General features: G+C 41.2%; 1 protein-coding gene across 1 annotated transcript in view; it reads left to right on the forward strand.

The window, feature by feature from the left end:
* The window catches only part of dysf (dysferlin, limb girdle muscular dystrophy 2B (autosomal recessive)), a 285908-nt gene that overhangs the window by 254749 nt on the left and 5498 nt on the right, over positions 1–25661 (forward strand). The window contains exons 48-52 of the mRNA XM_030162629.1: positions 3587–3726; positions 5613–5701; positions 10076–10171; positions 10299–10440; positions 21557–21656. Coding sequence (XP_030018489.1) covers positions 3587–3726; positions 5613–5701; positions 10076–10171; positions 10299–10440; positions 21557–21656 — 567 coding nt within the window. The remainder of the gene's footprint in view (positions 1–3586; positions 3727–5612; positions 5702–10075; positions 10172–10298; positions 10441–21556; positions 21657–25661) is intronic.

The following is a 25661-nucleotide window of genomic DNA, read 5'->3' on the forward strand; positions in this document are numbered from 1 at the left end:
AAAGAAAGAGTAGGAGAAACATTAGGGAGAATCAGTCAGTCAAATTTTATTTATATTGCACCAAATCATAACAAAAGTTATCAAAAGAAAGAAAGGATAAGAATAAAGAAAGTGAAGAACAATAAATGAGGAAGGGTAAAGAAGCAAAGAGGGAGAGAGAAATAAAAGAGGCAAAAAAAAGAAAATGGAAAAGGAATGAACTAATGAGTATAAGGACGACAAAAACAAAGGAGGAAAGAACAGAAAAAGAAAATGTGATGGAGGTGAAGAAAGAAGTGGGGAGATGGAGAGGAGACAGTGAAAACAAAAAAGATAAAGAAAAAGATAATGAAGGTACAAAGGCAGAAAGGAGATGAAGAAATGATTGAAAAAAGAAACATTAAAAATAAGATGAAAGAAAAGAAAAGAGGATCCACTGAAGAATAATCAAGTATGAGGGGTATAGAAGAAAAGAGGGGATGAGGAAAAGGAGGCAAAAAAAGAGATGTGGAAGGAAAAGGAGGACTGGGTGTAAGGAGGAAAAAGGGAAAGGAAAGGTATAGAAGAGAAAATGAAAATAAAGAAGGAAGAGAAGATAAATGAAAAGAAAGGAGAAAAGGAAGCACAAACAGGTGGGAAAGCAGGGGTACAGGAGGTGAAAGGAAGAAAGAAAGAAAGAAAGAAAGAAAGGATAGATAGACAGACAGACACACACACACACACACACACACACACACACACACACACACACTACCAGTCCAAAGTTTTAGAACACCCCAATGTTTATGTAAATTCCATCAGCTCCAGTCCAGTGAACAGCTGGAAATGGTACAAAGGTGGAAAAGAGGAGAAAAAAACAAAAAAAAAAAAAGTAAGTTTAAACAAAACTGAAAAATAATGTACATTTCAGAATTATACAAAAAGGAGAACAAGAAAGGGGTGAACAACTGAAAGCAGTTCTGCAGCAATGGAGGCTGATCAAGTCTGGAAAGTTGGTGGTTCAATTCCTGCAGGTGTTCCAACGTTTGTGAATTCCTTCGGCCCCCTGTGTCTGCAGAACAGGAGTGTGGAACACACTGTGGTACCAGACCCATGGAGCAGGACTGGAACAGGACTGGACTGAAGAAAGGAGTGTGGTACTGTAAAAATGGAAAAGAGGAAAAGAATGAACCAGAGAACAGAGACACAGAGCATCAGAAGAGGGAAAAATGGAGGTGTGTCCTCCAGAGAAATGTCCAAGAAAGTCCAGGTGTCAGGAAGTCCAGTTTCCTTCAGCATCCAAAGGCACTGAAACTGGACTGGAAATGAAGACAGAAGAGGTCTGGAAGAAGCACAGACACAACAGAAGAAGAAGAAGAGTTTAGGACAGAAAACAGCTGGAGTGAGAGGAGACTGACAGGACAACAGCTGAAAGAAGAGAGAAGAGAGAGGAGGAGGAAGAGAGGAGGTCATAGAGGAGGAGGAGAGGAGACTGACAGGACAACAGCTGAAAGAAGAGAGAAGAGAGAGGAGGAGGAAGAGAGGAGGTCATAGAGGAGGAGGAGAGGAGACTGACAGGACAACAGCTGAAAGAGAGAAGAGAGAGGAGGAGGAAGAGAGGAAGAGTTTACACTGAACACACTGAACACATGAGTTTACACTGAACAGAGTGAACAGATGAGTTTACACTGAACAGAGTGAACAGATGAGTTTACACTGAACAGAGTGAACAGATGAGTTTACACTGAACACACTGAACAGATGAGTTTACACTGAATAGACTGAACAGATGAGTTTACACTGAACAGAGTGAACACATGAGTTTACACTGAACAGAGTGAACAGATGAGTTTACACTGAACAGAGTGAACAGATGAGTTTACACTGAACAGAGTGAACAGATGAGTTTACACTGAACACACTGAACAGATGAGTTTACACTGAATAGACTGAACAGATGAGTTTACACTGAACAGAGTGAACAGATGAGCTTACACTGAACAGAGTGAACAGTTGCAGGTTTGATGGGTCCAGTTGCAGCTAAAGCCATTGGTGAGACTTCAGAATAAGAAAAAGAGGCGTGGCTGGACCATGAAACAGCACCAGTGGAACTACTGAAGACTGGAAGAAGGTGTTATGGACTGAGATATATATATATATTAGGGATGCACCGATACCACTTTTTTCCAGACTGAGTACAAGTACTTACATTTGAGTACTTGCTGATACTGAGTACCGATACTAGTCCTTAATAATCCCATTCCAGTTGTTAGTTCCTTTTGTAAATGTGCTTTACTGTCGTTGTCATTAGTCTGACTGGAACAAAGTGCTGCTACTGACATTTAATGTGATGGAATGAGTGTTTGTCAATTAATCCACCAGGGGGCGCCGCTCTGAATTAACCATACTGGACAAATACCATGAAGAAGAGGAAAGTTTAACGAGAAGAAGAAAGTCAGTAATAACAAACCTGTAGACGACAGAGGGAACACTAATGTGATACTAATGTTACAGCGTTTTCACTGGTAAGGTTTAAAAGTTTAGCTTCAGCAGGAAGAGAAAAGACAAATGAGTGAGAAGTTTGGTTTTCACTTCTGCTGGCGGCGGTCCGCACCGCTCCGTACTCCCGCTGGTATTCTCTGTCTGGGTACTCATCCTCCATCACCTGGAAAACGGATGAAATGTACGCAGAGGACGGACAGAACGCTGCGTCTGTATCTGTGTCTTTAACGTTACTTGCAGTCAGTGTTACTTTCATCATCGTCATTTATTTTGAAAAATCTTCACACTCACACACATTATTCCTCCTCCTCGTACCTGCTGCACTGACTGGGAATGGCACACGTCTGTAAGTGGTATCGGTGCAGTTGTATCGGTTATCTTTTACGAGTACGAGTACACACACTGAGTATTGGAGCCGATGCCCGATACTCGTATCGGTATTGGAGCATGCCTAAAAAAAAAAAAAAAAAAAAAAAAAAATATATATATATACATATATATATATATATATATATATATACATATATATATATATATATATATATATATATATATATATATATATATATATAAAAAATTTTTTTTTTTTTTAAATAAGGTGTAATGTCACAACCAAAGGGATGAGACTTCAGATCTCTGTTAGATCCCCTTTAAATCTGGACACTGGACCTTTAATGTGTACATTTCCATCTTGTTTCACCTAAATGTCCTCCTCCTACTTCTGCTGACTCTGCATCTTTAACGTCTTTCATCCTCCGTTCCTCTTCATCTCCATTTACATTCAAACTCTTCATATTTGATTTCTTCTCTTCCCATTCCTTCTCTTTTCTGTCTCAATCGAGGTGACTCTGAGTTTACAGTAATAAACTTTTGACGTTAGCTTGATATTTGACTGTTTCTTGGAAGTGACGCCGATTTTCCTCCTCAACTTGTGATGGAGACGCATGAACTGGGCTTAGAGGATGTGTGTGTGATCCCTGAGCGAACCACTCTGCTCCCAGTCCGCCCAAAACTCCCACTTTCCACTTTGAGAGCTTTAAATGTCAGCTCAACAACACTGTGACGTCCATTTAACCCCTGTTTGTGCGCCTGTGTGGGTTTGTATGTGTGTTATTGTGTGTCACAGAGGACAGCAAGTCATCCAGTCCTCACCTGGGTCCAGTTGAGGAGCGACTGGCCCTGCACATCTTGAGGAGAGTGGGTTTGGTACCTGAACATGTGGAGACCAGACCTCTGTACAGTCCTCTGCAGCCGGACATAGAACAGGTAACGCACACATATGAACCAGCAAATGTACCGACATCAGCCAATATTAGTATCAGCATGATGATATTTTTGAACCGACGGCAGCAGCAGCAGATGCTTATTACCTCCACCAAGGAGGTTCTGTTTTTGCTGGCATTAGTTTGTCTGTCTGTCTGTCTGTGTGCAAGATAACTCAAAAAGTTATGGGCGGATTTGGATGAAAATTTCAGGAAATGTTGATACTGGCACAAGGAACAAATGATTAAATTTTGGTGGTGATGGGGTGGGGCACAGGGGGCCCACTGATCTGCCTTGGTGGAGGTCTGCGCTCTCCAAGTGCTTCTAGTTTGTCATGTTATTAAAGGATTTTTCATAAATTTGTAGGATTAAATATAAATATGCGTTGAGTCAAGGATGATGATGATGATGAAGAGCAGCAAGACAGGAACTGAAAGAAACATCTGTATTAGACTGTGTTCACACAGCAGGTCTTCATGCACAATTTGGATTTTTTGGTCAAATCGGATTTTTTTGTGTGCTCGTTCATATTCCACATGCGACTTCTATCAGTTTTCAGTCTGAACTGAATGTGACCCTGAAGTGACCCACATGCACTAAAGAGATCCTGATGGAATACGTGACCACGCAGACACCCAGCCAGCATGTCCATGTGGGCCCCAGAAGGGTTCCAACTGGGCTGCGTAGAAGGGTCCCATGTGGGTTTGTCTGCAGTTTCCATGGTGACCCCATGTGTTTACTCATATCAGAATCTGAATCTCTTTATCACTATTATACCAAGTACAATGAAACTGAGGTAGAGCTCTCAGGTTCAGTGCAAAAATTTACAGACAACAAATATCAGTAAAAGACACAGTTATTTACATTAAAAAATAAAAAGTATTGCAAACTAAGATATTTGAAAAACATAGAATTTAAGTAGTGCAAATGACATGAAAGATAAATATCGTGGGATAAATTGTGTGAAGAATAAATTATGTAAGATATTCAGATCTCTGATTCTGATTCTGATCTGGGCAAACACATGTGGGGTCACCATGGAAACTGCAGACAAACCCACATGGGACCCTTATATGCAACCCAGATGGAACCCTTCTGGGGCCCACATGGACATGCTGGCTGGGCACACCCTGTGTTTACGAAAGTAACACTCCTGGGACGCAGAATTGTGACGTTTGTCGCATTTCAATGATGTAAAGGTCGGATAAATGCGACCTGGCTGTTCAGACTGAAGTCACGTTGGAAAATATCAGACACATATCGGATTTAGGACCACATATGAAAGTAGTCTGGGTTGGATTTGGAAAAAACGGATAAGTACTGTTCAAACTGTCTGTAACAGAGCAGATACAGGTCACATATGGGTAAAAAAAAATCACATTTGCGCCTCATTTGGCTGCAGTGTGAATGGAGCCTAAGGATCAGCTACTGGCCATAATATCATCTTATATATCAGTATCTGTATGGAGCATGAGTCTGCAGTGTGTGTGTGTGTGTGTGTGTGTGGGGGGGGGGGGGGGGGGGGGCAGCTGTGGCCTAGTAGGCTGGAGAAGAGACCAAAGAGTTGCTGGTTCAATTCCCCAGACTGGCAGAGAAGTTGTTGTCTGATATGCCCTTGAGCAAGGTATTTAATTCCCCATTTGCTCCTCAGACACCTGACATGGCAGCCCACTGCAGTGTGTGTGTGTGTGTGTGTGTGTGTGTGTGTGTGTGTGTGTGTGTGTGTGTTCAGCGGGTGAAGGGTTACATGCACAGGTTCAGTTTCAGTGTGTGTTGAATGTCCACATGTCAAATATATTCTGACAAAATAAAGATCCTTCTTCTCCTGTTTTTCTTTTTTCTTTAATCCTGTTCCTGGCTTTTGATTGGCTGTCGGGGCTGTCCGTCAGGGCCGTCTGATGATGTGGGTGGACCTGTTCCCCAAGTCCCTGGGACCACCTGGACCTCCATTTAACGTCACACCCCGCAAGGCCAAGAAGTAGGAGCACAAAAGAACAAACAACAGTGCTGCGTTCACACTGCAACGACTTCCTGCTCATTTCCAGACATCTGACCAAGACAATGTTCACTTGTTCCATTGGCAGATTTTTTTTTTCTTAATTCAAGATTTTTTTTGCTTAAGTCAACCAAGAAAATCTGCCAACAGAACAGGTGAAAATGATCTTGGTCAGATTTGTTGAAATCAGATTTTCCAGATCTATTGTCTCTAAATCAGTTCTTATATTTCACTGAACAGTTCCTCTTTAGGTGATTCGGTCTGATTTTAAGTGTGATGAGATATTTGGAACAGAAATGAGACAAATACACTTGGTTAGATTCAGATTTTGCAGTGTACCATGGGTCTCAAGAGAAAACTCGGGAAAACAATGTCTTCCGGGTCATTAAACCTACAACAAAATGCAAACGGAAAAGGAAAAATATTTTTCAATCTGTGTATCATTCGTTCTTTTCATTTTCAATTGAGAATCAACAATCGGAAAAGGAAAAAATAACTCCTTATTTCATTATTCATGTACAAATCAAAAACCAAAAATAAAAAAAACAGCTGTTTTTCATTATTTCGATTGAATTCACAATTAAAAATTGGAAATAAGCAAATGTCGGGTTTCATGTTGACATTTTTGATATCCAATTTGGTATTTCTTTCTTTCTTTCTTTCTTTCTTTCTTCTTATTTTTTATTATTTTATTTTTTTTTCAGTTGTCATGTTATCCTCCCCCTTTTCCACCAAACTGTTTCCTGGGCCAGATTTTGATTAATAAAGTTGAGGAAAAAAGCAAAAAACAACAACAACAACAAAAAAAACATGAAACTCGACATTTAGTCCATTTGCTAATTTCTGATTTTTAATTTGTGCATTCAATCGAAAAAATGAAAAACAACTTGTTTTTTGATTTTTGACTTGAAATTTGTACATGAATGCTGAAATAACGAGTCATTTTTTCATTCTTCGATTGTTGATTCTTAATTGAATTTGAAAAGAACAAATGATACATGGATCTTTTTGTCTATTCCGATTTTCCATTTTCCACAGCACCTGAAGTCGAATAACAGGATAACGATAACAAATAACAGGATGCAAGCCATTTTCCGTTTACTGATTTTAAAACGAAAAACAAAATACATGTTTTTATTTTTTAATTTCAAAACAGAAATCGAATGGTCATGACGTACATGGACCAACTTTGTCACTTATTAAATCATTTATTCAGTTTCTCATTAAGTCACTCAACACACTTCAGCCTGATTGAAATCCTTCTTGTTAGGTAATTGAACTGATGGCATAGATGTTGAATACAGGGATCTGATCGTATTTACATGCCCCAGAGTACTGAACACCAACAGAAGGCACAAATATGCCAAGGGGTTCAAAGAGGAGGTGGTGGAGTCAGATCTGCTGGAGGTTCATGAGGAGCTTCTTTTTAAACACTTAAACTATCTGCTGTTCAGAGGTCTTTCCACTACAGAGACATGACAATCCTTCCACCACAGTTTGGTTTTTTCCACCTTTTCCATCCCTCTGGTACGACGGCGTATTAGTGTCACATAGGAAAAATAAAAACAACTGTCATTACAAAAATAAAGTCGTAGTTTAAATAAAACTCATAATTTAACAAAAATGATGTCATTCTTTTTTGAGATTAAAGTTGTGATATTTTTATAAAATAAATTTGCAACAGTGCAATAAAAAATCAAAATTTATAAATTGTAAGCCTTAAGCCTTGTTGATGACAGTTTCCGGTTACAGCGCTAGCCCTGCAGTTGACCACGTCCAGTCACTTCCTCCTCCACTAAAGAGGCAATTTGCTCCAAATTGGTTCAGTTCTTGTGACAAAACAAACCCAAACATGTGCGAACTGTTTTCAAAGTCCTTCGACTAATGCTAATGTGTTAATGGTGGGCGGGACTAACAGGCTCAGTATTTGGTGGGCGGGGTTAATAGGCTCAGTATTTGGTGGGTGGGGCTAATAGGCTCAGTATTTGGTGGGTGGGGCTAATAGGCTCAGTATTTGGCCTTTGTGCGTAAACCCCAAATAAGTAAAGTAAAGTAAAGTAAATTTTATTTATAGAGCACTTTTCACAGACAGAGTCACAAAGTGCTTTATCAATTCAAATCAGAATCAAATTAAGTTTACAGAGACCCAACAGAATCCTTCAGGGGCAAACACTTGTGATTGGTGACAGTGGCGAGGAAAAACTTCCCTTTAACAGCAGAAACCTGGAGCAGACCCAGACTCCTGAAGGATGGACGTCTGCCTTGACCAGTTGGGGTTAAAGAGAGAGAGAGAGAGTAAAGGAGGAGAAAAGAGAGAGCGATAGAGATATAGAGAGACTGGGGGGGGGGGATGACACATGGAGTACGTTATGATGAATACATAGAGTGTAATCAGTCTGTGGTGGTCCTGGGTCAGGTGGGAGACTAAAAAGCCTTTTTGAACAGGAGGGTTTTGAGGTGTTTCTTAAAGCTCTCTACAGAGTCCATGGACCGTAGGTGTAGAGGCAGGTCATTCCATAGACGTGGTCCACAGCTTTAAAAGACCTGTCACCGCGTGTGCTAAAACAGGTCCGTGGAACCATCAGCAGGTGCTGTCCTGAAGACCTCAAGCTACGAGTCGAGCTGTAGGGCTGGATCAGGGAAGCAATGTATGCAGGGGCCTGGCCATGTAGGGCCCGGAAAGTTAGCACAAGAATTTTGAAATGAAGACGATATAGAACAGGGAGCCAGTGGAGAGATTAAAGGATGGGAGTGATGTGGGTTCTCCTGTTTGTGCGGGTCAGGAGCCTTCAGCAGAGTTCTGGACAAACTGTAGACGGGCCAGCTCCTTCTTGTTTAAGCATGTAAACAGGCTGTTGCAGTAGTCTAAGCGAGAAGATACGAAAGCGTGAACGATCATCTCGAGCTCATTTGTGGACACCATAGATCTGAGTTTGGAGATGTTGCGTAGGTGGAAGAAACAGTTTTTGACTAGGTGTTTGGAGTAGAATTCTAAAGACATGTCCTGGTCAAAGATGACACCCAGATTCCTCAGTTTTGTCTTTACCGAGGAACTCAGGTCTCCAAGGTGATGTTTGATCCCTGGGATTGCACTATCCGGGGCAATGATGAGGGTCTCAGTTTTGCTGGAGTTCAGCTGGAGGCTGTTATCATTTAGCCACTGCTTCAGCTCTGACAAGCAGATGATTAAGGAACTCAGTTTGTGGGGCTCAGAGGAGTTAAAGGAGCAGTATATCTGGATGTCATCCGCGAATAGATGATAGGAGACATCACTGTACTGTCGGATGATGTGGCCAAGTGGGAGGACATAGAGTAAGAATAGGACTGGTCCCAGGACAGAGCCTTGGGGCACACCACACAGTAGATCCGCTGAGTCAGATTGGAAGTTGTTTATTGACACAGTGAAGCTTCTGCCGGTCAGGTAAGAGGAGAACCAGTCTAGCACATGACCTGACATCCCTACCAGGGAATGAAATGAAAGTAGAACCTCACAAAATGTTCCAGTTCTACATTATGTGACGAGTGGGTCCAACTTTATTCTGGTAAATTATGATATTTTTCCCGCCTTTCTTTAAAATTTCAAAGTTATTCTTGTAATATTATGGCTTTATTCTCATAAAATTATGGCTCTTTTTGTATTCAACTTTATTGTTATAAAATTACGTTTTTTATCACGATATTTTATGACTTAATTATTATAGTAATAAGGGTTTTTATTTTCTTATGTGGGGCTAATAACCTCAGTATTTGGTGTGGGGGGGCTAATAGGCTCAGTATTTGGTGGGTGGGGCTAATAGGCTCAGTATTTGGTGGGTGGGGCTAATAGGCTCAGTATTTGGTGGGCGGGGCTAATAGGCTCAGTATTTGGTGGGCGGGGCTAATAGGCTCAGTATTTGGCCTTTGTGCATAAACCCCAAATGAAAGTAGAACCTCACAAAATGTTCCAAGTTCTACATTAAGCGACAAGTGGATACAACTTTATTCTCTTAAATTATATTCTTTCCACCTGTTGTTAAATTTCAGCGTTATTCTCGTAATAATATGGCTTTATTCTTGAAATGTGAAGAATTTATTCACATAATATTACGACTTCATTCTGGTAAATGTATGACTCTTTTTGTATTCAACTTTATTCTCATAAATTTAGTTTTTATCGCGATATTTTGTGACTTTATTCTCATAGTAATAAGGGTTTTTATTTTCTTCTGTGGCTCTAATACGTCGTAGCTCAAATAGATCAAATCGGGCTGAATGTGACCCCTGAACTAAAGTGAGTTTGACAGCCGTGTTTTAAATGCTCAGTCATAAACAGTCCAATCAGCTGATCTGATGTGATCTGTTCTTCTTCTTTTTCAGGTTTTTCCTGCGTTGCATTGTGTGGAACACCAGTGACGTTATCCTGGATGACATCAGCATCAGCGGAGAGAGGATGAGTGACATCTACGTCAAAGGGTAAGGGGACGATGTTTCCTTTTCTTATTTAAAGTTGGTGCTTTCCGTTTGTTGTTCTAATAAACCACGTTCATCGGAGTCGTCTTGAATCCTCCCATGTGAGTGTCGTAACCCACTGGTCTTCCAGGTGGATGGAGGGACACGAACACAACAAGCAGAAGACAGACGTTCACTACCGCTCTCTGGGAGGAGAGGGAAACTTCAACTACAGGTTCCTGTTTCCGTTCCACTACCTGCCGGCGGAGCAGCTGTGTGTCATCGACAAGAAGGTACCAACAAGCTGACATTAATGAACTGTCTCCTTCCTGTCAGTGAAAAACCCACGGGCCACGCTCTGGTGGAAGCTGAAACCCATGCTTTTGTACTGTTACATCATCCAGACCATAGAAACAAAGACTGACTGTTTTTCTTCAATAATACGACGCTGTACTAGAGCCACAGAAGAAAATAAAAACACCTGTCACTGACAATAAACTTGTAAGATATCGAGATAAAACCTGTTATTTTAGTAAAATAGTACTACTACTGCTAGTATTACAGTAACTACTATAGTAATGGCTACTACTATATTACTACTACTGCTAGTATTACAGTAACTACTATAGTAATGGCTACTACTATATTACTACTACTGCTAGTGTTACAGTAACTACTATAGTAATGCAACTACTATATTACTACTACTGCTAATACTATAGTAACTACTATAGTAATGGGTACTACTATAGTACTACTACTGCTAGTACTACAGTAACTACTATAGTAATGTAACTACTATATTACTACCACTGCTAGTACTATAGTAAATTTCCCTTTATGTGGATATTCAAAGTACATAGTTGATGGAGGTAAATATAATGTGGGTGTAAACCCAGTCCGCTGCGTGCTGTACCAAATTTGCCCACATAGTGAGCATGTGCAAAAACACAAAGTAATGAGCCTGGTTTGAAAATGAGTAGAAGTACAGATACAGTATTTGTGTTCAAATGTAGGGAATAGAATTAAGACGATGACAGGACATCTACATTCCAGATACCTGAAACCTCTGTGTAACTGCTGAAGTATTTGTACTTCATTACTGTCCACAGTTGCTGGTGGTTGGAGGTGTACAACTGAGGTGTTAATTAGATTTTTGTTGTACTTTATGCTAACACAATAAAGAATCAGGTCCGGTTCCCCCTTCACGCTGCCTCTAATCACCACAAATAATCCACAGACGCTCTGAGCTGACTGTTGGAGCTCACAGACTCCAGTGAAGCGCTGAAATGTGGAATAACAAGCCTGCTGTCATTGTGCTGTTTTTGGCCTGAGCTTGAGCCTCTTTAGGCTCTTGTATCCAACGTGTTTTACGACGGTGTTCGCTCACACATAGCAGCATCCTCAATCAGAGGAGGGAGTTTGAACTCCAGCTCTGCTGGGTGGAGAGCTTTTCCATTCCCAGTCTGTGAAGCCTGAAACCTCAACGCTCAGTGAGTCACTGACTCATCAGCAACACGACCAACGCTGCAGATATATGATGTGATGTGTGGCAGACCAGGGTGTTTTTAACATGATTAGTGACCAAGTGAAGGAGGACATGAAGCCAAAGAAGTAAATTCACTGAAAAAATCTCCCTGTAGAAAAAGAAACATCATAACTTAGAAAATACATGAAAATGATTGTCCCAGCCTGTTCTAGAACCCAGAGGACTGTCCCAGCAGGTTCCTACAGAACTATCCCAGCAGGTTCCTACAGAACTGTCCCAGCAGGTTCCTACAGAACTGTCCCAGCAGGTTCCTACAGAACTGTCCCACAGAACTGTCCCAGCAGGTTCCCACAGAACTGTCCCAGCCTGTTCTAGAACCCAGAGGACTGTCCCAGCAGGTTCCTACAGAACTATCCCAGCAGGTTCCTACAGAACTGTCCCAGCAGGTTCCCACAGAACTGTCCCAGCAGGTTCCTACAGAACTGTCCCAGCAGGTTCCCAAAGAACTGTCCCACAGAACTGTCCCAGCAGGTTCCCAGAGGACTGTCCCAGCAGGTTCCCACAGAACTGTCCCAGCAGGTTCCTACAGAACTGTCCCAGCAGGTTCCCACAGAACTGTCCCAGCAGGTTCCCACAGAACTGTCCCAGCAGGTTCCTACAGAACTGTCCCAGCAGGTTCCCAGAGGACTGTCCCAGCAGGTTCCCACAGAACTGTCCCAGCAGGTTCCTACAGAACTGTCCCAGCAGGTTCCCACAGAACTGTCCCAGCAGGTTCCCACAGAACTGTCCCAGCCTGTTCTAGAACCCAGAGGACTGTCCCAGCAGGTTCCTACAGAACTGTCCCAGCAGGTTCCTACAGAACTGTCCCAGCAGGTTCCCAGAGGACTGTCCCACAGAACTGTCCCAGCAGGTTCTAGAACCCAGAGGACTGTCCCAGCAGGTTCCTACAGAACTGTCCCAGCAGGTTCCCAGAGGACTGTCCCACAGAACTGTCCCAGCAGGTTCCCAGAGGACTGTCCCACAGAACTGTCCCAGCAGGTTCTAGAACCCAGAGGACTGTCCCAGCAGGTTCCTACAGAACTGTCCCAGCAGGTTCCCAGAGGACTGTCCCACAGAACTGTCCCAGCAGGTTCCCAGAGGACTGTCCCACAGAACTGTCCCAGCAGGTTCCCAGAGGACTGTCCCAGCAGGTTCCTAGAATCGGTGGTTGTTGACAGAAAGGAGTCTGAAAATGCTCACAAATGTGGATTACATGACAAACCAAGGAAAAATCCATTTTGCAAACGTGCACAGCAGTGTGTGGTGTTCACAAATATATAGAAGGGTCTTTTCATGCCAACTTTCCCTTTTTGTAGTTTTTTTATCTCATGAATTTTCTTGAATGAAATGTCTATGAATCCTTCTGCTGGTTTCATGGGACCTTCCTAAATCTGAGAGTTGTACTCCTCATCCTTTTTTCCTCGTTTGGCCTTCAGATTTCATTCTATTCCAAACCTAATCAAGAGTTTATTTTTCACTTGATTGGCCTGAAATTCGTGCTGGATATCCAAGAAACCCTAAGGATCATTTACAACATGTATTCATGCTGATAGCCGCTGCTGAAATTAAATGAATAAACACTGAGTAAAAATAAAGAATCTTTATTTCCCAAAATGAGTAACTCCACTAGTATCCACTTTCTGGTTCCCATATTTAGATTTTTATAGTTTTAAGATCTGTCATAAGTTACCTGATTCTATCTACACAACAAATGTATATTATGAATTAATTGAACTTAAAAAAAAAAAATAATAATAATTTTTTTTTTTTAAATATAGGTGTTAATATACATTGCACATATATTATGACTCAGTCTGTTTATAGGTTTTTGAAATCACTGATATGGAAATGAGAATTTTGCAACTGCACACATCACAGGGTGAATATGACATAAATATTCACATTTTATGCAGAGATTATTGACTACATCTTCATTAATTCAAACGTTTATGTTTCCAAAAGCGTTGTGTTCCAAAAATGCCCAAAAATATCTATTTTGTGCTCAGTTACATTTGTTATATGTATGTATTGATTGATACAGACAGTTTTGTTGTATCACTTGATGCCGACTCAGCTCCATAACGAAGACCTGCTGTGTTTAAGTGCAGCTTTAATGACACTGGTAAGGTTTGAATCAAAAGTGTTTTTTTTTCTTTTCATTGTTTTTTATGTCATAAAAACAAACATTTACAAAAGCAATGAAGCATTATATCCCCAACATTGTGTTTCGAGGATATAATGGTTTTATTCCAAACGCTGCCACCAGATCCACTGGATCTCCCTGGTGTTTTGGCGATAACTAGGACAGATGTGGGTGGATTTCTGCTCCCTTGATACCCAGCATAGTGGACCCCTGATGGAAGAACCTTGTAGATGTCAGCTTCTCCATGACTATTATAAGTCATCCAAATGGGGGTGCTTTAGTTGAGAATCAGCTTTTTGAACATAATTCAGGCAATAATCTGCCAATTGAGGTAAAATTTGGTTCAGATTGATCGTCTTACAAATGCCCAGTATTACTTCTCACAGGGCTTTACAGTATTTGTTGAACTGATAGAAAACACAATGAAACACAAACAGTCAATTAATTAGTTAAATAGTCAATTGAAACAAATGGATTAATGTCCTTAGTCCCTCCTTCTCGGCAAAAAAGTCTCCAAAAAAACCCAGTGGGAAAAGAGAACCTGAGGGAGAACCACAGTGAAGGACAGATCCACTGTGGACGGACAGACTGGAGATGAACCAGGACTGACGGACGTCCACCTGATGATGGAGGTCCAGTCTGTAAGGATGGAGTAGGGTGGGGGGGTACATGGAGACAGCTGAGGGTGAGGAGGTCCATCCAGACAGGTGAGGGTGAGGGAGGAGGTCTGGGGTCACAGGTCAGGACAGGGCACAGATGACTCACCTCAGGTCCCGTCGTCATTGGGTCTCAAGCTTCTGCATCTGAAACAGTAGCCCCTCCCCCAGAGGGGAGTGGTTAAAGGGACACTGGGTGAATAGTAATGAACAGACGTAAGTAAACTAGATATTGTGAACTGTTAGCAGAGACGAAAGTGGTCCATAATACCAGAACCAGGTGACTGGACTCATTATTGCTCCTGGGGCAGTTTAGATCAGGGGTCTCAAACTCTACTGCCCTGGGGGCCTCTGGAGGTGGAGTCTGCGTCAGGCTGGGCCACACTAAGTATTCCATAAAAAGGGTTTCTTCACTTTACTCACAGCTAGTAACATGCACTTTCTGATGAACTCTCCTTCTTTGAACGTCTTTCCGGCCCTAGCGGTCACCTCCCTCACCACGTAGCTGCTTCTGCTGCTGCTTCAGTCTCTTTGTTTTCTTGAATAAATCTTGTTGCCTCACTAGACATTTTTCAGATGGGCGACCCAGTTCTTTCTCTCGTCTCCCTGGTAGTTTGTAAACTCCTCAGCATGTCTAGTTGAGTAATGACGTCAGGCGTTGTATTCCTTAAACACTGCGACTTCCTCTGTGCATATGAGACACGTGGGGGTGCCCCTGTGCTCCACAAACAATATTCCATCTCCCACTTTTCCTGAAATTGCCTGTGCTCATTGCCAACCTTTCTTTTCATGGCACATTTTGAGAGAGCCATGGCTGGAAGTGGGTGATGGCAGATATTTTCCATCCACTTGGTGTCACTCTGGAATATGTTTCCACTATGTGGAACCGGCTCAGCTCGACTCGACTCTGGTACCAGGTCCTATTCCTGGAGACCGTTTCCATTACAGGATACTACCCACTTTACAGTACCTGGTCGTCATAGCGATGTGGCGCGTTACTTCTGGGTCGTCTGCTCAGAGTTACTGATAAACTCGCTCATTGCGTGTTGTCTCGTCAAGCTCATGCTGAATTTTTATGTGTGGACCTCCTGGACAGACCATGGTGTAGTTTTACAGACTGTCGTCATGTGGATTCACCTACCGCTATATTTACTGTCAACTTCCACATCTGGTTTTTGTAAAAGGGTGTTTCACAGGTACAACTGTCTGACCAATCAGTGGTCTGCAGTGTTTATACGTCACATTTTAGTAACTGGTCCCCAGTCCTGGAACCTCGGCGGAGGTGATACCAAAAAACTAGTACCAGGTACCAGATTCCAGGTCCTTTTTCGTAATGGAAACACAAAAAGGCCGAGTCGAGTCGAGTCAAGCCGAGCTGATACCACATAGTGGAAACGCGGCATAAGTGACTAATATTCATACTTCCCCAGGTACTTCGCGGTTGGCTAGCTTGACAACCGTCAACAACAAATGCCGCTGGAAGCTGTCACAAAACTACCTGTGGTAGCCCATAAGTGCTAAAAATAAATAAAATAAAAATGCGGCAAGACTCAGCAAAAAGGTGCATTTAAGAACTAATTTATGCGGGCCACACTAACACTAAACTTTGATGTCAAACAGGGGGCCACAAAATATCATCCTGGAGGCAGCAATTGGCCCCTGGGCCGCGAGTTTGAGACCCCTGATTTAGACTCATTCACTAGGTGGAGTTTATGGGTAAAAGTGGGTTCTCTGACCATTATTCTGCCATTATTAGCTCAAACTTAGTTCATATTGATTGTTTAATGATTATCGTGGATAGATTTACATGTAGCAGAGGATTGGGGGGATTTCGGGGATATACCCTTGCTGTCGGCCCCTGACAGCGTTAAGCCTTGTTTTGATAAAGTTTGTCTTGTGAAAGAAAAGAGACAGAGACTAATGGATGAAGGAAATGAGGGAGAAGACAGAACATGATTCTGTACTTAGCAGTCTGGCAACACAAAGGAAGCTGATTGATACTGTTGGATATTACAGAGAGCAGACACACACACACACTCACACACACACACACACTCACACACACACACACACACACACACACACACACACTCACAGCGCTGGAGTCCCACCCAGGCTTCTGACAGCTGTACACCAATAACTTCATACAGTTGGACGGAGTCTGTGGATGAAATGAGCCAAGCATTGAGCACACTGGAACACAACAACACACACATAGAGTGTGTGTTATGAAGTGTGAGGGCATGATGTGGATTTAGACTGTGATTTAGAGTCGCAGTGAAGTCACAGCTGAGTCACTTTATCAGCTTCAACTGAGAAACACATGAAGCTGTTTACATCAAACACAGATCTGATCACAGCATCCTCCATCTTGTTGTACGTTACGTTAAAGCAGTGTTGGTCAAACTGTGGGCCGGGCCCCCTAGGGGAGGTGTGGAGTCTTTCCAGGGGGGTCATGGATCAGTCCTGGGTGTTTTTTTTGTTCTTCAGGTTAGAACATGTATCAGGTGGAACTAATGTTTGATGGTTGGAGCACCCTGGGCTCATTTAATGGACAGACACCAAACCAATCTGTTACCATGGTGATCTGTCATTAGACTAGACAAAGAGTTTAGGTTTGGACAATGGACAAGGACTGGACTGGAAAAGACACATGGACACACAGGTTTGGGTTTTGGACCAGTTTGGATCAGTTTGGACCAAGGTTAGAATAGTTTTGGATTTTTCATTCTAGTTTAGTTTTAGTTAGTTTTGACTTTTTTTCTCCAATTCAGTTAGTTTTAATAAGTTTTCAGAGCAGGTTTGCTAGTTACCTCCGCCAGGAGGCATTGTGATCGCTTTGCTTTGTGTGTTTGCGTGTTTGTTTGTTTGTTAACAGGATAACTCAAAAAGTTATGGACGGATTTTCATGAAATTTTCAGGAAATGTTGATACTGGCGCAAGGAAGTAATTATTAAATTTTGGTGGTGATGGGGGGGGGGCACAGATCTTTCTTGGTGGAGGTCTACGCTCTCCAAGTGCTTTTCTTGTTTTTATTAGTTTTCATTTTTTTCTAAATGCTTAGTTTTAGTTTAGTTGTAGTTTTTTTTTAAATATCTTTTCTCTTCTTCTCTGTTGTCATATTCAAATAAATCCCAGACAGGACTCTGCTGCTTTCTCCCAACTTTAGTCTCCATGTTTCCAGGTAGAGTGGGGACCAGAAGACGACTGGAAACCACAAGTGATGGACCGTCAAGTGTCGTATGGTGCCGCTAGCTAAACTTGCTAGGCGAAATAAATCGATTTCATATCAGTCCACCACTGACAAAGACGAAAACGAAGGGAATTTTATCCATAATTTTTGTACGTTTTAGTTAGTTTTGTAAATGCACAGTACAGTTTCAGTTAGTTATCATTTTTTTCTTTTAATTATAGTTTTTATTTATTTCAGTTAAAGAAAATGTTTTTTCAATTCTAGTTTTTGTAATTTCGTTACTTTTCGTTAACGATAATAACCTTGGTTTGGACAGTTTGGACTTAAATGTTCTCAGATGTCCAATGGAAACGGGCTCATGGACCCACTGATACTGGTCACATGTTCATCTGTGGAACCAACATGTGTGTGTTGGTCTAAAAGAAGGAACTTTATTGTCAGAGTTGTAGGTAATTGCACATTTACTACTTTTATTTGGACAAATATTATCGCAGGGAGCAGTCTGGTTGAGTTTATTTGTATTATTCAAGTTATTTTTAATTTGCACAACAAATTATTCAAGGAAAAGCAAAATGTATTGTTATAATATTGAAGTTTCTTTCAATAAAAGTTCTAATTGCACCACTGTTACAGTGTTGTTGGGGTTGAGGGGGGACTGGAGGTTTTTCATCCTCCAAAGAACGGAACGACAGAAAAACCCTGAGCAACACTGAGTTAAAGTTACGATCCAATGTCGAGCACCAACTGGATATTCCTTCAGCCTGTTACTGGAGGTGCAAATGCAACAGAAACCCCTGATAGAAGAGTTTAGTTTAGTCTGAAGACCTCCCAGGTTTCTGCAGTTCTTCTTTGACTCAGAATGGACCCCACTGACCTCATTTCACATGGGGCTGTCATTTTAATGAACTTTTAGTTGATGACTGTTGTATCCCTAGTCCAGGGTGGAGGAAAGTAACATAAGAGTAGCTGCTGCCCAAAAAATGAAGAGAATGTTAGCGTTTGAGAGGTCATTTATTACCAGTAGAACACACAGGAGACTTCATGGATGGCCAAGGCCAAAACAACAAACCACAAGACTGTAATGGAAACCAAAGAACTAAACAAATGTATCTGAAGTCTCCACAGACTGGATCAGTCACTGAATGAAATATAAAGCTCATTGTTCACACACACACACACACACACACACGCACACACACACACACACATTTGTATTATGGTGTCATCAAGTTTTGTCATTCACACAAACTCACAGTCTACCAAAGTCACACTGTGTGGATGGGGTTCGGTTGGTGTCCAAATATTCATGTGCATAAGATACAAATGTGTGCATATTAGTCTATAGTTGTGCAAAACATAAACATTTGTAAACGCTTGAATGAGTTCAGGGTGACAGTGCAGTGGATAGGACTGGTGCCTCACAGACAGAAGGTCCTGGGTCCGATTCCAACACCAGTCCATGGGGGTGGGACCTTTCTGTGTGGAGTTTACATGGGTTCCCTGCAGGTACTCTGGCTCCTCCCACCATCCAAAGACATGCACTGATAGGTTCATGGGTTAATTGAAATCACATGTGTCAAACATGCATCCCGGGGGCCAAAACCAGCCCGCCAAAGGGTCCAATCTGGCCTCTAGGATGGATTTGTGAAATACAAAGATTACACTGAAGATATTAACAATCAAGGATGTTGAAATCATTTTAGGTCAGTTCAATCTGAAATGGATCAGACTAGTAAAATATTATTGAAATAACCTACAAATAATGAAAACTGCAAATTTTCCTCTTTGTTTTAGTGTAAAAAAAAAAGTTAAATTAGGAAAAAAGTTACATTTATAGACTATCCTTTTACATAAAATATGAATATCCTGAACAAATATGAACAATCTGAAATGTCTAAAGAGAAGTATGTGAAATTTTAACAATATTCTGCCTGTTGTTCATTTTGTTTCATGCTATGTTCAAGTACGGTTCGCAGGTGTAAACATTTTCATCATGGAATTTTACTTTTTTCACTCAAAAACATAGAGAAAACTTTGGAGTTGACATTATTTATAAGTTCTTATCCTATTATTTATATTATTTTACTGGTCTGGCCCACTTCAGATCATATTAGGCTGAATGTGGAACTGAACTGAAATGGGTTTGACAGCCCTGCTCTAAATTGTCCATAGGTGTGACAGTGGTTGTATGTTCAGTCCTGTGATGAACTGGGGACATGTCCAGGGTGAACCCCGCCTTCATCCATAAGCAGCTGGGATAGGCTCCGCCCCCATGACCCTAGTGAGGATGAAGCAGGTTCAGAAAATAAATAAATGATAATATGAAAGATGAACATAAAATGTATTACAATGAATAAGTTTTGACAAGAATTACAAACAGGAAATGGAACTGTACAGTTGTTCTTTCTCCATCACAAATACAAATTCACCAACGTGACTCTACTGTGGTAAATCCGTCCTCACTTCACAGACATTATTTCTGGAGCAGAGGATCCATGGATTCACAGACTGAGCACGAGTTCAGGTTCCAGATCAGGTCCAGGTCAGGTCCAATGAAGGGAACATAGCATCCATTTCCAGATGAGAACATGACCTCAGGTGTTTCATGTGTAATGGAACACATTTGTTCAACTGCCTCTGAGTCTGAACTTCATGTTTGTGGTCAAACCTCTGTGTGCTTCGTATTTTCAACACTGAGACAAATGGCATTTGCTGCAAATCACAAGAGGCCTATTTCACTTCAGGTGTGAAAAACCTTCTATTTGTCTTAGTTTTTAATGTGACAGAAGCTCAGTCAGATAAACGGAACCAGTGAGGGAATGGAAAGAGGAGGGTGAAGGTGCAGCAGCTGCAGAGGGAAGGCCATTAGCAGGAAGGTGACACCAGAGCACATGTGTCTGGCACTGGGGTGTCACTTTACCACAGGTGATAATAGCCTTAATACTCACACACAAGCGGTTGAACTGGACAGATTTGTGTTCAGAAAGAAAGTATGAGTGTGTACGCGTAAATAAAGTGTGGAAATGGGAAACTGAGAGGTGTGTTTCCAATTTTTTTGTGTGTTTGTTCATATATCACACATTAAATGCGACTTCCATCAGTGTTCCATCAGTTTTGGGTTTGAACTGAATTGACCTATATGTGCAAAACAGGTCCTGATGTAACGTGACCACGCAGACATGTGCTGTGTTTATGGAAGTATGTTTTTCCTCCACTCCTCCTCCTGGGACGCAGACTTGTGACATTCGCTGTATTTCAATGATGTGAAGGTCGGATAAGCCTTAATGTACTAACTGACTGTAAAGTGTAGTCTGAAGCACTGAGATCCGACCACTGAGGCTCCGTTCACACTGCAGGTAAATGTGGCCTAATCTGATCACCCATATGTGACCTGGGTCTGATCTGTTACAGACAGTTTGAACAGCACTAATCTGACCCAGACCACTTTCATATGTGGTCCTAAATCTGACCCAGACCACTTTCATATGTGGTCCTAAATCTGACCCAGACCACTTTCATATGTGGTCCTAAATCTGACCCAGACCACTTTCATATGTGGTCCTAAATCTGACCCAGACCACTTTCATATGTGGTCCTAACTCACTTTTAATGGCTTTATTTGTGGCTAAAACTCCCACCATCATTAAATGTGCTGCTCAATGACATCTTTAATTGTATGTAAACAGGTGAAGCTCACTTCAAAATAAAACAAGCCAGTTGTGGATCAACCACGGTCAAATTAGTGATCATCATCATTAAATGTCCTGACAATTTATTTTATTGTTAGATGGAACACATCTGCTTTAATAAAAGACATTAAAATGTTCTTTCTTTCTTTCTTTCTTTCTGTCTTTCTTTCTTTCTTTCTGTCTTTCTTTCTTTCTTTCAGGAACATTTCTGGAGTCTGGATAAAGCTGAAACTAAACTGCCTCCCAAACTCTCCATCCAGATCTGGGACAACGACAAGTTTTCCTTCGATGACTACCTTGGTAAAAATAAAAAAAACAAAAACAAAAAAAACAAACTAAAACACAAAAAAATCTAAATGCAAGTGTTCAACTCTGACTCCCAAAAATTCTGTTTATATAAAACAAATAATTGCAACTCCAATCATCAATGCACACACATATGTATTTGTGTATTTGTAATATGTAAACCAAACTACACTCCTTCTACTTCCTGACTATAACATAAGCACATTACTTCTTACAATTGTTAATTATGTTTCAACATTTAAACATCCTTTCTTGGGATCTGGGTTTTTGTGTGAGTCACAATGTTAGTAACGGCTGCTTTTCTGCCAGTTTTATTGAATACATTTTTCTTGCTCTTGTCCTTTCTTTAAAGACAGTTAATCTGTGATAAGAACACAGATTTAATCACATATTCAGTTACAAATGCTCCGTCTCTTCTTGGTTTTCAGTTACATTCAATTACATGTTTGACTAATTGATGACTTTACAAAACTGAAACTGAAAAAGCCTAAATTATAGGAAACTATATTAAAAAGTGTAGTGAAACTGTAGGACACTACAGCCCCTTCTTTTATGTTGATTTTATTTGGTTTTATAGAGGAAAATAAAAGCATCTCTGGTCATATTTTACAGTCCAGTTTACTCAGACCAAGGTTATTATCGTTAACAAAAACTAACGAAATGACGAAAACTAGAATTGTAAAAACATTTTCATTAACTGAAATAAATAAAAACTATAATTAAAAGAAAAAAACAATAACTAACTGAAACTGTATTGTGTGCTTACAAAACTAACTAAAACGGATAACAATTATGGATAAAATTCCTTTTGTTTTCGTCTTTGTCAATGTCAGATTGATACAAAATCGATTTATTTCCCTCAAGCAATTTTATTTAGCAGCACCATACGACACTTTTTGGTCCGTCACTTGTGTTCACTTGTGGTTTAGTCGTCTTCTGGTCCCCACTCTACCTGGAAACATGGAGACTAAAGTTGGGAGAAAGCAGAAGAGTCCTGTCTGGGATTTATTTGAATACGACGACAGAGAAGAAGAGAAAAGATCTGAAAAAAAACTAAAATTAATACTAAAACTAAGGGTTTAGAAAAAAATGAAAACTAATAATAACTATCAAACCTGCTCTAAAAACGAATTAAAATGAACTGAATTAGAGAAAAAAAGTCAAAATAAATAAAACTAAACTAGAATGAAAAATCCCAAACTATTTGAACCTTGACTCAGACTGGCTAAAGGTTTAAAGTTTTACTGGAAATCCTTATTCCTCAGATGCCTGCATGTTTAGGAAGGCTGTAAAAATACTCTTATTTCACTGAGGGAATAGGTTTTTTTTGTCAGGTAGTAAATCCATCCAGTGACCCATATGTGTGATGTACAGACAAACCACTGTGATAACATTTATCTTTAAAATTAGCGCTCTTGTGTTTCCGCTGCGTCGGCACATTGCAGACAGAGGAAGGGAGTCGGCTCATTTGTATTTTTTCTTGTCGGGCCTTCAAGCTGTCCAAATTCGTTGGTTCAGCCCTGACGTCGGGCTTCTTCTCCTCTTTCAGTCCTCCTTCCCGGTTCGGTCTTCCTCCTCCTCCTCTTCCTCTTCTCTGTCCTCAGGACGCTGTCGGTCTGAGGGCCCAGATGAGGAATCCAGACGACGGTCCGTTCCCGTCCGTCACCGGCCTTTTCTGTAGCTCCAGTTTTATTCACCTCGTAGCGTCTGCGGGTGTGTGGCCGCCTCAAAGCATTTTTCCCATTCCTGCCTGTCTTCGGCTCGTCAGCTCGGACCGCTGACTGTTAATCTTCTCGCACCATGCGAGGGTCAGGCAGCAGCCATTTTCCTACGGCCGCACCGTGCTCTGTTCCAACACTTCTAAAGGACATGTAGCCTCATTTTAGCCTCTCAAACCAAAATACCACCGTTCTAAACTGTCAGCAGGCATCAAACTACCTTCACCGCATGACCAGCAATAATTCACCCACAATCCATGGAGAAGTTTGTTCCCAAAGTATCGTAATGGTAAAAAAACATACCTCTTACAAACTTTCTCCTTATTCCTCAGCTACACTCCTGCAGGACATCAAGCCTTGAGTTACTTTGATACAAATACCGTACTTTCCGGACTATAAGCCGCTACTTTTTTCTCACTCTTTGAACCCTGCGGCTTATACGACGACACGGCTCATGTATAGATTTTTAGGGGCTAACATCCTCCAGGGGGCGCTCTAGCAGGAAGTGCAAAAGCGAGACAGACAGGTGGAAGAGGTGATGAAGAGGAGAAGTTTGAAGCTGAACTTTGAACAATCATTTTGCACAAACCCTCATCATGGAAAACACACAAAGAAATGCATATGATGAAGTTCAAACCAATGGATGTGTCTGTAAAGAAGGAAACAGAGCTGCAGCACTGAAGAGACAATGAGAGACAACGGAAGAGAGACGGAGAAGGAGTGTGACGGAGCCTTTGAGGCTGTTCAACTGAAGAACACTGAAGAAGACGACTGCAGTGGTTTAATGAGCAGAAGGAAGATGAAGATACAGATACATGACTTTTCTGGGTTTTTGCACCAGCCTGTTCCTGCTGTTGTACTGCCGTGTTACAGCCACTGTTTGGAAAAAAGCAATGAAGGGATGGAAATAAATATTTAAATAATCTGTGTGTTTACCACCTGTCTGTGGAAATATCTCATGTCACAACGTGGACACCTGCGGCTTATAGTCAGGTGTGGCTTATAGCCTGGAAAGTACGGTATATAGAAATATGGCTTGATGGCCGTCCGTCTGTCCGACCATCCATCATAGATCCACAATTTAGTCACTGTTTGCTATCTTTTTATAATATACATTGTTTCAGTTTCAATAAAAGTTTGAGAAGTGAAAAGCTAAAGTAATTTATGACTAAAAGTCAGAAAAATTACAAGGAGACATGGTTCTAATAGTTTTGGATTTTTCATTGTAGTTTAGTTTTATTTAGTTTTGACTTTTTTTTCTCTAATTCAGTTAGTTTTAATTTGTTTTTAGAGCAGGTTTGCTAGTTTTTATTAGTTTTCATTTTTTCCTAAATGCTTAGTTTTAGTTTAGTTTTAGTATTAGTTGTAGTTCAGTGGTCTCTTTTCTCTTCTTCTCTGTCGTCGTATTCAAATCAATCCCAGACAGGACTCTGCTGCTTTAGTCTCCATGTTTCCAGGTAGAGTGGGGACCAGAAGACGACTGGAAACCACAAGTGAACACGAGTGACGGACCAAAAACTGTCGTATGGTGACAGCAGAGAACATTACTCGAGCGAAATAAATCAATTTCATATCAGTCCGACACTGACAAAAACGAACGTTTTAGTTAGTTTTGTAAACACACAATACAGTTTCAGTTAGTTATTGTTTTTTTCTTTTAATTGTAGTTTTTATTTATTTCAGTTAATGAAAATGTTTTTTCAATTCTAGTTTTCATCATTTCGTTAGTTTTCGTTAACGATAGTACCCTTGCAAGGAGACGCTTTCCTGGATTTTCTGCAATAAAGCAATACATGTCTTTCCGCACAGACTGGAGTTCAGTTCCTCAAAATCAGTGGTTCTCAACCGGGTGTGTGTGTGTGGGTGGGTGTGGGTGGGGTGGGGGGGGGGGGGCACCGGGTGGGAGGGAAAAACGAAATCACGACAAATCACGGACTCACTGGCTACTAGTACAAAGGGGATGCAGCAGATTCTCCCCATGTCGAAATGCAAGTGGTTGGACTACTACAGCTCCAACATACAACAAAGGACCCCCCCCCCACCTTCAGACAGGCTTATGTCGTGTAATGAAGGCATATCAGCCCCCTGCTAGCAAATTTGTTTTCTGAGCAGCAGGTGGGTGCTATACAAACCACCTCGTACAGGTTCACCACCTTACTTCAACATTAAGCCCCTCCCCCATCTCAGTTTTTTTCAGGGATGCGGGGGCAGCAGGAGGCTCATGATGCCGTTAGTGGGCCTTTGTTCAATAAAGGTGGAGAAACACTGCATTAAACAGTTT

This window comes from Sphaeramia orbicularis, chromosome 18, assembly GCF_902148855.1.
Source record: "Sphaeramia orbicularis chromosome 18, fSphaOr1.1, whole genome shotgun sequence".
Lineage (NCBI taxonomy): Eukaryota > Metazoa > Chordata > Actinopteri > Kurtiformes > Apogonidae > Sphaeramia > Sphaeramia orbicularis.